Genomic DNA, 12538 nt, shown 5'->3' on the forward strand with positions numbered 1-12538 from the left:
TAGCTCTGAATTCCTATTGGTCGGTCGTCCTGGATGTTGATGGGCTGCTTCGTGCCACGCCTCAGCAACCCCCTGCCCCGCCCGTCACGCGGTGGATTTTCCTCATTGCACACACGCGAGTGTGTTTCATGATGGTTCATGTATGAACGCAATGTTCTATGTTGGGCTGTACACGAGTGTTCCGAATACATGCTACAAATATTTCGGGCCAAATCGGTGCTGCGAGGCAGATATCACGATAGGCGAACGAGGCGTGCTGCCCCAGATTCAGCCAATCGGTGCTACGAACCTGGGGGAAATTAGCCTAGGGAAAATATTCGCAATATAATATGGAACACGGGCTTTGCAGTCGGAGGGGCTGCTCGCACACGTTACTCATATTTTTTCATCTGTCAATTTCAGGGCTTAGATAGGCTTGAGCTTGATCAACCGGGACACCCAGAGTGCGAATAATTATACGAGCGACGCATCGGTGAGAAAAGTGGATTAAAAGTGGTAATCGTGAGTCTTCGATACATAGTTTGAACTGATCTAGGTAAGAATGTCGAGCGAAAGCGTCAAAACGGTGAGTGTATTTCATTACAGCTTAACGAAGCACTCGTTTGTATGCATTATCTTGCCATTTCGAGGGAGCATGCAGATTGTAAACAAAGGTCCAGATAATATTTTGCTAGCTCTACTAGTATTTGGATCGTCGTGTTTTTTAAAATTCCATTCGTTTTTAACCAGGATTCTACTTGGCTCGAGGAAACCTTTGATGAATTGTTTTATGAGAAACCGGACGTATGGGGAGATAATATTATTGCAACGTTAGATACGCACATGCATGCATGCTGCACCTAACCCCTAGGTCGTGCATTCTTTTCAGATTAGTCATGTCATTGAATCAATAACACTGTTTTCAAATAGGATTCCGTCCAATTTCAATGGAAAAACAATGTTAAGTCACCACTTCTGGTATTAGGAAATGAGAATTTCCTTCATTTGCTATAGATATTATGTCGGGTATGCGGAAGTTGGTGACTTTTTTCAAAACTTGCGACTTTCTTTTGTCCCATATTTATCAGCACCACAATTCGATCTAGTATTTGTATTCATTTATAAATTTACCGCAGTTTGCCAGCCTTGAGACACCTGGATATGTTGGCTTCGCTAATCTGCCAAATCAGGTTCATCGAAAGTCTGTTAAAAAAGGGTTCGAATTTACTTTAATGGTCGTCGGAGAGTCGGGCCTTGGAAAATCAACGCTAGTGAATAGCCTCTTCCTCACAGATTTGTACCCGGAAAGAATTATTCCTGACGCAGTTGGTTAGTACATACAGAACTGGCTAGTTTCTGTATTTTCATATGTATCAATTTATATCCTAATAAATCAATAAATATCTACAACAATCGGTAAATGATTCCCATTGCATTGATATTTTACTGCGTCTTATACATTTTTTTTAGAAAAAACGAATCAGACTGTGAAGCTTGATGCTTCAACTGTAGAAATTGAGGAACGCGGTGTGAAACTTAGATTGACAGTAGTGGACACTCCTGGATACGGAGATGCTATCGACAATACTGACAGTTTCAGAGCCATTATTCAGTATATTGATGACCAATTTGAAAGATTTCTTAGAGACGAAAGTGGCCTTAATCGTAGAAATATTGTGGATAACAGAATCCATTGCTGTTTCTACTTTATATCTCCGTTTGGTCACGGGTAAGCATTAACCAATGTTTGTACTGTGGAATATGAACATGACTCATGTTTAAGGAAAGGCTTTTGGAAATAAATACCTGCTTGAGAATTATGTAGCATGGAATTGTTCGTTCACTTGCAGAATAAGTTTTTTCACAATATAATTACAACATTACAATCTCTGCCCTTCCCCATTTGTAGACGTTAACTTATTCTAATCCTTTTTAGAAAATCAAATTCACTAACATAGTGTGTCTTCAGGTTAAAGCCTTTGGATATTGAATTTATGAAACAACTGCACAACAAGGTCAATATTGTACCAGTAATAGCAAAGGCGGATGTGCTGACGAAAAAGGAAGTTCTTCGTTTGAAGAAACGTGTTATGGAGGAGATCGAAGGCAATGGTATCAAAATATACCCACTTCCAGACTGTGATAGCGATGAAGATGAAGATTACAAGGAACAAGTGAGACAGTTGAAGGAAGCAGTACCATTCGCAGTTTGTGGTGCAAATACGCTCTTAGAAGTCAAAGGGAGAAAAGTTAGGGGACGATTGTATCCGTGGGGTGTTGTGGAAGTAGAAAATCCTGACCATTGTGACTTCATAAAATTGAGGACAATGCTTATGTAAGTCTTGAGCATAATTGATATCATGTTCCATTAAACTTTAGAGAACGAGGATTTGGGATTCTTGGTGTCCTTCAGAAAATGCATAACAAAGGTATCTAATATGTTAAAACTATCATAGGTAAAGTGTCGATCATGCGTTGCCCCTGTATACGGGTGTTCTCGTCCTCTAAAGGTTAATATTTGCACAATTCATTCTATCGTGCTATTCAAGGCTAGTGTAACTACTTGTGTTGCATCAAGTTTATAATTATTCTTTTGTACATTTCATGAAACTTGAGCTGAAAAATTCATATTCCCATTTCTATTGATTGTTATAATGCTTATATCTCTACATTTTACAGAACACACATGCAAGATCTCCAAGAAGTTACGCAAGAGGTTCATTATGAAAATTATCGTTCTGAAAGATTAGCTAAAGGAGCTCCTGCGCCACCGAGACGTCAAACGTATGTCACCCAATGGTTTGACCCTGAGAAGTCTATGAATTTCATGATCAATATATTTATACACTAGTGGTTTATAATTTTTTTTTGCTTGAATTATTTTATAATTGGCCGAATTATTTTCAACTCACAGGATTATAGAGTCAGAAAAGACGAATACTGTGAGCGAAAAAGACCGTATTTTACAAGAAAAGGAAGCGGAATTACGACGCATGCAGGAAATGGTGGCTCAAATGCAGGCCCAAATGCAACAACAACAACCTTAGAATTGAAGAATATTTAAATACATCTTGAGGATAAAATCTCCATCTTGCCAGGTGCCAAAAGTCGAAAGAAACTACAGTACTGTCTTAAATTTTGATTCGTAAAAAGGAGTGGTCCAATAATTGGTATTAATTTTGGAATTTGCCATTCCGAAATTCCAAATCAGAATCGATTTTATTTTACCACCAATTCATAGGACGTAGTACAATTTTTTTACTTCTCATCATAGTTTATAATTTTTTAATTGTGAATGTTTATGTGCTGTGGGACGTGCATATTGAGTGATAGAAGCTAAACCAAAAAAACAAAATAACCAAGACACAAAAACATTTGTTACTTACATATCTGTGTGCATTGTAAAGAGAAATATGAAGAGTGCCTTGCAGTATTTTTTTTTTAAACGAAATGTGTATCATTTTAGCCAACTTGTTCTGCACAACCCGCACTTTTACATAATTATTTAGTGAAAATTAATTTCAAAAAAAACTTTTCGAGGTAGAATAAATATGACAATATCGAGCCATTCCTGACAAGAAGATTAGTGAATTTCTTATACTAAAGGTATAAAGATACTCATTAGTTTTTGCTTGCAATGTTAATAACAATATCACATATCCGCGCGATATTTATGTTTTCTATGTTGAAATACGTTCCATATTGTATGTGCGATATGAAGTTAAAAAAATCTCATAATTCGTACAAAATTTCCTCATATCAAAGTTATGATTAAATATACTGCCAGTTTTAGGTATTGCAAATTCCTGAATGTTAACAAGCAATTAGAATCGTATTAGGTAATGGCGAATTTCGAATATGAGAGAAGAGTATATATTTTCTATAAATAAAATAGGTTTAATTGTTCGTTGTGACAACGCATTTACTCTGTACTGATCTACATATAATACTTTTTTCATCTGTATTTAAGTGGAATTTTTCGGCTTTATACAATTGTATTTTCTAAGTGAAAGCCTTTTATTATTCCTCACCTTTATTAGGAGGCATATTACCCTAATATCATTTTTATTGGCATTGAGAAAGTGAAGTTTGATCAAGGAATTGTCAACTATTTTGAAAATCTTTAAGTAGGTGGATACCGTAAGTGTGTAAGAAATTTTAATGCAAGAAAAATGTATATGAACTATTTTATTATAGATTAACAGATATTTACAACTCCTTCGTCAAGCCAAGTGATTTTAATCTAATAATTAAGTCTTATCCTGTGTAAAATTTTGATCTTCTCTATATTTTAATTTGAAAAAAATATATATTATTGACATAAAAATTACTTATTCAGCTTTTATTACACTATTCTTGCATATTATTTACAGTTAACAAGTATTATACAATAAATAATTTAATTTTGTCTAAAAAATTCAAGATTTATGCATATAGTAATCTATCGCTGTTGAAAATGCTGCAAAACCCGCAGCACCAACAAGACCCGCTTTCAGTCCAGCTAAAAATATTAGGTAAAATAATAAATCACGAAGTTTTAACTGTTTTGAGTTTGACAATGACATTGTAATTTTATAATACGTGTATTATAAGTTTCGCTAATTTTGTACAAATGTATGACAGATTTGTTCTGCATTTTGAGAGATTTTATTTGAAAATAATGTGTAAAGAAGTAGTTTTTCAAGTATATGTTTAATTTCGAATAGGTATAAGAGAATCTTTAAACCAACTTGGGTTTGAGCGATTGGATTTTAAAATGTGAAATTTTATTGTAGTGTAACAACAGGTTTGAGGCATCACAATCTTAGAAAAATCAAAAAAAATCTGAGTATATGCAATGATCAAGGGTGTAAATCGGTCTAACTTACCTCTAAGACCGATAAGTCCACCTGTCACACCACCAGCATAAGTGCCGTTTCGCCAGTCAGACTTTCCCCTGTACTAAAAAGTAAGGGTCATTATACTATTCCAACCAGATTCATATATGATCTTTCAAGTAGAAATAGGGAGTACAATAACATTCCGAAAAGTAATCAAATTACCAACTGGAGAATAAGTCAAATTATTGTTAGTGCTATAACGTAAATCTTACTGTTTCTATGGTACATTCAACGGCTGAGAATACACATCCTACAACAGCAAAGTTTTTGGCATATCCAAGTGTCGTCATCTTCATTTCTTTGAATATTTCACGTGCTGTTTGCTGTTTTTCTACGCTAGCAACGTTTGGATTTACACTGGAAGAAAATAGACCGATAGCTGCACCAAGACCGTAGCCTATCGACATAATTCATCATGAGTCAGTGATGTGTATTCTTGAGATTAGGAAAACTTCATGTGCGTGACCACTTATAAATCAGGATCAAGATATGCACTTTATTTTTCAATCCTAAGTAATCTTCCATTTTACCTACAGGTGACGGGATTAGCGCAACCATTGCTAACGAAAAACTACATACCCATAACGCAACTCATGAAGCTTTTGAAGATGCAGCTCTCCATGACAGACTCCATGATTTTCTCGTCGTTCGTTTTTATCCTGACGGGACCCATCACTCTAGGTATAATGATATTCTCTCTGAAACGTTGTTGAGTGCCGACCAAATGAACGGCTATTTTATCCATGTCAGGATCATTCATAAATACTCTCTTATCTCCTTCGGGAGTCGGTGGCGGCTTGGGTGGGTTGAAGGAAAACATCTCTTTGCGATTATTGCGCACTGGGATATGCGAAATTTAACACTCTTCTTTTAGAAATTAGTCAAACTACGTGAGGCACATTACAATTCGGAAATACATACTTTGGAGGTTAGGGCTTGGTTTGGTCGTTGACTGAAGAATATAAAGACAGTTGCCCTAATGGGCTTTGAGGGCTTTGGTATGACAACCGAAAATCGTCATGCGCTTGCGCCCCCCGAGACGTTCCTACGGTAGAGTTGAGAACTTGCTGCAGAACATCAGAGAGTTACCGATTTCGACATGATGCTGGCTGCATTCACCTTCAGAGTATCACAGTCTTCGCAATGGTACGCCCAAGCCAGTACTTAGCCTGTGTGTACTTACTGATTGGTTGGCAATACAAGGAATTAATGATCAGTGCAAATTTCTTTCAAAATTTGTAGCAAAACAGTGATTTAATTAAAGTATAGATACCCGAGAGGAGAATGTATACATAGATCATAAATAGTAATAGGTCAGATGTAATAATAATGGAGAGACCAAAAAGTATGTATGTATATACGGTCCACGTGCGATATTGATATATGTGATCCATTTACGATTATTACGCGATGCATACTATGAATTTTATAATTTTCTAGGAGACAAATTAGATTATCTACAATGATACGACTGTAATATGTGAATAAAAGACTTATTCATTTCGAAATGAGATTCCATTCGACACGCGCTCGGTGTATTCCATAACATTGTTATTCATAATTCGAACTACTTTTCATTTGGTGTATCAATATTGAGCTTTCGTCGGCATAGAATCGAAACACTGTTTTAGCTAGTCGCAAGTGAAGTATCTACGTTGGGTAGAAAAGCAGAATTGTTTTCGAAAAGTGTTCGTACGGAGAAGAATTCAGAATAACTGTAATGCATCTCGGATGCGCTGATTTTGATGATGAAATGAATCCTCCGTATATAAGACAGTATTTAATACAGTGTCCTAATTTGAATACCTAAAAAGGTGATTCTCAGCGATTTTTGTTGTTGATAGAAAGAGATGGAACGGAGCTTGTTCAAGTTTCGAGTGTATTTGAACACACATTTGAAAGGCACGAGCAAAAGATTCTATCATCCAACTGTTACAGAACGGCGGCGTTATTAGCTGACCCGTTAATTGAAGAATATATCTTTGGTCGAAGGCTGACCATCAAAGAGCCTAGCCGCTTGAGTCTAAAATCAGCAGAAGAAATGAAGTGCGTATTGCTTGTCCAAAATGTGTAAACTGAAATCATTATAGATCATCTCATATCATCATACATCAAACACCATACATCATACATCATACATCATGAACCATACGTTATACAACATACATCATACACAGTACTGAAGTTCGAAACCAAAGTATGCATGTTGGGATGATCAGAAAGTGACGTCACCCAAAATTTTTTTTTCTCGACGTCATCGATCGAAAATCAGCTAGCCGAATTCCTCAGTCTGGAAACAACCGCGCGGTAGAGCGGACGTATGAGAATTGCGCTCAGCAGATTTCGAGTACCGGGTTCTCTGTCTCCTGGATCCTGCGCTGCAGGTCTGTGACCTGGTGAAACTCGGCTTCAGGGATAAACGCTCCGTAGTTTCTACGCTCCAAGTACGCTACCTGGTGAGGCTCGAGATCCAGGACAAGCGATACGTGGTTTCTGCGCTCCAGGTCGGCTATCTGGTAAGACTCGACTTCAGGGAAAAGCGCTGTGTAGTTTTTGCGCGCCAGGTCCACTACCTGGTAGAATTTGACTTCCAGGACAAGCGCTCCGTCGTTTCTGCGCTCGAGGTCCGCTACCTGATGAAACTCGACTTCAGGGAAAAGCGCTACGTAGGTTTTCCACTACAAATCCGCTGCCCGCTGAATCTCGACTCTCGGGGGATGAGGTGGACGAGAAGGACAAGGATTTCTGCACGGTGAGTATAACATTTTTATAATATTTAACGGCCCTTGTAATTATATTTTATCTAAATTTGTTTAAGCTTGTCATTTTTACAATAAATTATTTCAATTCATTTTTCGTGCAAGCACAAATTCAGTAGCTATGAATAATCTTATACAATTTATTACATCATAAATTACTTAATTAATATTCTTATAATATTTGATGGCAATTGTAATTATATTTCATCTGAAATATTACAAACTTGTCACGTTTACAATGAATTATTTCAATTCATTTTTCGTGCAAGCACAAATTCAGTAGCTATAAGTGCGCTACTAAAATTTATTACATAATTGATTAATTGAATAATTATAATAATACTTGCACATATTTTTGATGAGTTCTTGTACTGAAAAGACTGATTACTATTCCAGGTATAACCCGAGGTGGTCATCGGTGGTTGTTGGAGGTGGTTGGCTGTGGCTGGAGGTGGACGAGAAGGAGGACCAGGAAGACAAGGAGAACAAGGTGGTCGAGGACGATGAGGATTCGTGCACTGTGAGAATATCATTCTAAAGTATTGAATAGAGTAGGAGTAGGAGTAGGAGTAGGATCAAGAGTAGGAGTAGGAGTAGAATCAGAAGTAGGAGTGTTACGAGTTGGAGTTGCCAACCCAACCCAACCCAACCCAATTGGTCCGCTTACCCTACCCTACCCTACCCTTCCCACCCCTACCCTCCTCCCATACTTCTACTCCTACTCCTGCTCCTACTTCTACTTCAATCTTACTCCTACTTCTACTACGATCTTACTCCAACTCCTGATCCTACTCCTATTCTTACTCTCACTCTTGAACCTACTCCTGATCCTACTTCTATTCCTACTCCTACTCCTAATTCTGAATATGAATGAAGTCATATTATACCCGATTATAGTAGATAATCTAGTATGTTTACTAGCAAATTATAAAATTTATAGTTTGCATCACGTGATAATCATAAATTAATCAGGTATATCAATGTCGTACATGGACTGCATATACATTTACACTTTTTGGTCTCTGCATCATTATTACATATGATCTATTTTTATTAATGATCTATGTATACATTCTTCTCTCGGGTACCTATACTTTAATTGAATCACTGTTTTGCTACGAATTTTGAATGATATTAGTTTTCATTATTAATTTCTTGTATCGCCGACAAGTCGGTAGGTACACTCAGGCCAAGTACTGGCTTGGGCCTACCATTGCAAAGACTGTGTTACTCAGAAGGTGAATGCAGCCAGCATTTTGTCGAAATCGGAAACTCTGTGATGTTCTACGATGAGTTCTCAACTCTACCATTGGGTTATCTCACGAAGCAATTTACGGATGTCACATCTGAGCCCATGAGGGCAACTGTCTTTATATTCTTCATCCGATAGTAAGGCTAACCCCTTCATATTTTTGACGAAAATTTTCGCGATTTTGAAAAGTCCCGGAATAAATTATTTCATGCACTATTTCGACGTGATTTTGCGAAAAAAGTCGATTGAGCGCAGTCCCAATACGCTGCGATCAACGCATCGAAAGTTACAGCCAAAAAACAAAACCTGTGATTATATGAATCTTTACGTAATGTTTTTGATGTTTTCTTATACTGAAAATATTTATTGCTGTTCCAGGTACAACCCGAGGTGGTTATCGGTGGTTGTTCGAGGTGGTTGGCGATTGTTGGAGGTGGTCGGAGGTGGACGAGGAGGAGGACGAACGGAACTGAGTCTCAAAGCCCTGTTGACATAAAAGCAGCTATTCGATAGAAATTATAGTTTATAGTTTACACAGCCCATTGCATGATATTTCATTATAAATACGTATGTTTCAATGTATTTAGAAATAATTTATCAAATATACAGAGGTCATGTACAAATAATAAATGAATTGATTCGACCGCAGTTTGATGTATTCATTAGAGATTTAACAATAAATTCAAGCTTTGTTACCTCTTTTATTTTATTATGGATAATCAAAAACATTTCCGACTATTCGTGCTGTGGAAGCATGGGGATTAAACCAAATGTAGCAAAAGATTAGAAACAGTGTATGTAGAGTACGGGTATTTTTCTAATAATGCAAATAGAATAGAATACCACGCCTTGCGAATTAGCTTTCCAGGCAGAGATGAATGATGAATTTTAGGGACTGCATTATCGTTGTTGAATACTCTATGCCTCATGGGAAAATAAAATCTGTAACGATAAAATTGATGCACCGGATCATCGTCGACTTTAACTTTTGGAATGTCCTACCATTTTCGAACACCTCCTACCTCCCCCTGCCACCTCCGACCGTCAATGGCCACTTTCGACCACCCCCTATCACCTTCTGCCAGCGCCGACCACCTCCTACCATTTCCGAACACCTCCAACCATCCTATTTACCTATATTACCAGATTAGCTATGATATGAAAAGAGCAGAATTATTCATTTCGAAATGGGATTCTATTCGACGCGCGCTCGATGTATTCCATAACATCAGTATTCATAATTATTCCAACAACTTTTCATTTGCTCTCTCGATCTTGAATTTCCATAGGCATAGAATCGAAACGTTGTTTTAGCTGGTCGCAAGTGAAGTATCTGCGTTGGGTGGAGGAGCAGAATTGTTTTTCGAAAAGTATTCGGATGGAAAAAAATTCAGAGTAACTGTAATACATCACGGATGCGCTAATTTTGAACGAGATGAAACGGATGCTCCGTGTATGAGACAGTATTTAACGCTGCGTAGTGATTTAAAGACCTAGAAAGGTGATAGGGAGAGAAAGAACGACGCTTCTTAACACTTCGAGTGTATTTTAACACACATTTGAAAGATACGAGCGAAATTTTTCATCATCCAACTGTCGCAGAACGGCAGCGTTATTAGCCGACCCGTTCACTGATGAATATATCTTCAGTCAACGGCTGACCATCGAAGGGCCTGGCCGCTTGAGTCTGGAATCGGCAGGAGAGATAAAGTGTGTATTTCTTGTATGAAATGTGAAACCTAAAATCATTATACATCATATCATATCATCATACATCATACATCGTACATCATACATCGTACATCATACATCATCATACATAGTATCAAAGGTTGAAACCAAAGTTTGGATGTCGGATGTTCAGAAAGTGACGTCACCAATTCCAAATCAGCTAGCCGAATTCCTCAGTCTGGAAACAACCGCGCAGTAGAGCGGACGGATGAGAGTCGCGCTCCGCAAATTTCGAGTACCGGGTTCTCAACCTCCCGGATCTCGCGCTTCGGGTCCGCTACGTATTTCGAGTAACGGGTTCTCAACCTCCCGGATCCCGCGCTTCGGGTCCGCTACGCGGTGAAACTCGACTTCCAGGATAAGCGCTCCGTGGTTCCTGGTTCATGTTTACAATAAATTATTTCAATTCGTTTTTCGCGCAAGCCCAAATTCAGTAGCCGTCAGTGCGCTAATAAAATTTCTATAACTTTACGATCTTCTCATAATCTTTTTGGTAAAATATGTCGATAAAAAAATTATATCAAACCTTACACATTATTTTTGATTTGTTCTCACGCTGAGAATATTTATTCGTATTCGAGGTATAACTCGAGGTGGTTGGCGGTTTTCGTTGGGGGTGGTTGCGGGTAATCTCGGTGATTTAGGAGGAGGGGGACGAGGATTTGTGCTCGGTAAGTAAAACACTTTTATAATATTTCATGGCAATTGTAATTATATTTTATCTAAAATATTTCAAACTAGTCATGTTTACATTAAATTATTTCAATTCGTTTTTCGTGCAAGCACAAATTCAGTAGCTATGAATAAGCTCATACAATTTATTATATTATCAATCGATTAATTAATATTCTTATAATATTTAATGGCAATTGTAATTATATTTCATTTGAAATATTACAAACTTGTCACGTTTACAATAAATTATTTCAATTCATTTTTCGTGCAAGCACAAATTCAGTAGCTATGAATAATCTTGTACAATTCATTATATTATTAATTAATTGATTAATCACATTAATCCTTACACAATATTTTTGATGTGTTCCTATACTAAAAATATTCTTTACAATTCCAGGTATTACCCGAGGTGGTCGGAGGTGGACGAGGAGGAGGACGAGGAGGACGAGGATTTGTGCTGGGTGAGTAAAACACTTTTATAATATTTGATGGCAATTGTAATTATATTTCATGTGAAATGTTACAAACTTGTCACGTTTACAATAAATTATTTCAATTCATTTTTCGTGCAAGCACAAATTCAGTAGCTATGAATAATCTTATACAATTTATTACATTATCAATTAATTAATTAATATTCTTATAATATTTGATGGCAATTGTAATTATATTTCATCTGAAATATTACAAACTTGTCACGTTTACAATAAATTATTTCAATTCATTTTTCGTGCAAGCACATATTCAGTAGCTATGAATAATCTTATACAATTTATTACATTATCAATCAATCAATTAATATTCTTATAATATTTAATGGCAATTGTAATTATATTTCATCTCAAATATTACAAACTTGTCACGTTTACAATAAATTATTTCAATTCATTTTTCGTGCAAGCACATATTCAGTAGCTATGAATAATCTTATACAATTTATTACATTATCAATTAATCAATTAATATCCTTATAATATTTAATGGCAATTGAAATTATATTTCATCTGAAGTATTACAAACTTGTCACGTTTACAATAAATTATTTCAATTCATTTTTCGTGCAAGCACATATTCAGTGCAGTGCATATATTATTGATTAATTGATTAATTACATTAATCCTTACACAATATTTTTGATGTGTTCCTATACTAAAAATATTCTTTACAATTCCAGGTATTACCCGAGGTGGTCGGAGGTGGACGAGGAGGAGGACGAGGAGGACGAGGATTTGTGCTCGGTAAGTAAAACACTTTTATAA

General features: G+C 36.6%; 3 protein-coding genes across 6 annotated transcripts; 2 read left to right on the forward strand and 1 right to left on the reverse strand.

Moving 5' to 3' along the window:
- The first annotated feature begins 165 nt into the window (after positions 1-165).
- On the forward strand, positions 166-4306 carry Septin1 (Septin 1). Of its 2 annotated transcripts, none has more exons than XM_046618805.2 (6): positions 166-565; positions 1116-1308; positions 1450-1708; positions 1949-2314; positions 2659-2763; positions 2894-4306. In XM_046618805.2, exons 1-6 carry the CDS (start codon positions 542-544, stop codon positions 3024-3026), a joined length of 1080 nt encoding a protein of 359 aa, XP_046474761.1. In that variant the 5' UTR covers positions 166-541; the 3' UTR covers positions 3027-4306. The 2 variants fall into 2 exon arrangements, with proteins under 2 accessions (XP_046474761.1, XP_046474762.1); XM_046618806.2 differs by lacking the exon at positions 166-565 and adding an exon at positions 576-850.
- LOC124215432 (mitochondrial import inner membrane translocase subunit Tim22) lies at positions 3944-5852 on the reverse strand. 2 transcript variants are annotated; one of them, XM_046618810.2, is made up of 5 exons: positions 5781-5852; positions 5439-5699; positions 5072-5256; positions 4848-4920; positions 3944-4480 (listed from the first exon to the last, which is right to left on the reverse strand). In XM_046618810.2, coding segments are annotated over exons 1-5 (603 nt in total). In that variant the 5' UTR covers positions 5782-5852; the 3' UTR covers positions 3944-4397. The 2 variants fall into 2 exon arrangements, with proteins under 2 accessions (XP_046474766.1, XP_046474767.1); XM_046618811.2 differs by having other exon boundaries at positions 5439-5830.
- Positions 5853-5937: 85 nt separating this feature from the next.
- Positions 5938-9460, forward strand: LOC124214432 (uncharacterized). 2 transcript variants are annotated; one of them, XM_069134262.1, is made up of 4 exons: positions 5938-7375; positions 7454-7611; positions 8015-8138; positions 9249-9460. In XM_069134262.1, the coding sequence occupies exons 2-4, from the start codon at positions 7496-7498 to the stop codon at positions 9381-9383; spliced, it is 375 nt and encodes a 124-aa protein (XP_068990363.1). In that variant the 5' UTR covers positions 5938-7375; positions 7454-7495; the 3' UTR covers positions 9384-9460. The 2 variants fall into 2 exon arrangements, with proteins under 2 accessions (XP_068990363.1, XP_068990362.1); XM_069134261.1 differs by having other exon boundaries at positions 5938-6905; positions 7132-7611.
- Positions 9461-12538: the final 3078 nt, after the last annotated feature.

This window comes from Neodiprion pinetum, chromosome 3, assembly GCF_021155775.2.
Source record: "Neodiprion pinetum isolate iyNeoPine1 chromosome 3, iyNeoPine1.2, whole genome shotgun sequence".
Classification (NCBI taxonomy): Eukaryota; Metazoa; Arthropoda; class Insecta; order Hymenoptera; family Diprionidae; genus Neodiprion; species Neodiprion pinetum.

What these genes read in the sequence shown, in the direction of transcription:
- LOC124214432 (XM_069134262.1), top strand. Translation starts at nt 7,496, where the DNA reads ATGAAACTCGACTTCAGGGAAAAGCGCTACGTAGGTTTTCCACTACAA. An exon ending in AGGACAAGGATTTCTGCACG is followed by an intron (nt 7,612 to 8,014) that starts GTGAGTATAACA and finishes TTACTATTCCAG; the next exon opens with GTATAACCCGAGGTGGTCAT. An exon ending in ACGATGAGGATTCGTGCACT is followed by an intron (nt 8,139 to 9,248) that starts GTGAGAATATCA and finishes TTGCTGTTCCAG; the next exon opens with GTACAACCCGAGGTGGTTAT.
- LOC124215432 (XM_046618810.2), bottom strand. An exon ending in TTGAATGTACCATAGAAACA is followed by an intron (nt 4,921 to 5,071) that starts GTAAGATTTACG and finishes CTTACTTTTTAG; the next exon opens with TACAGGGGAAAGTCTGACTG. An exon ending in TGGACTTATCGGTCTTAGAG is followed by an intron (nt 4,481 to 4,847) that starts GTAAGTTAGACC and finishes TAATATTTTTAG; the next exon opens with CTGGACTGAAAGCGGGTCTT.
- Septin1 (XM_046618805.2), top strand. Translation starts at nt 542, where the DNA reads ATGTCGAGCGAAAGCGTCAAAACG. An exon ending in CGAGCGAAAGCGTCAAAACG is followed by an intron (nt 566 to 1,115) that starts GTGAGTGTATTT and finishes AATTTACCGCAG; the next exon opens with TTTGCCAGCCTTGAGACACC. An exon ending in ATATCTCCGTTTGGTCACGG is followed by an intron (nt 1,709 to 1,948) that starts GTAAGCATTAAC and finishes GTGTGTCTTCAG; the next exon opens with GTTAAAGCCTTTGGATATTG.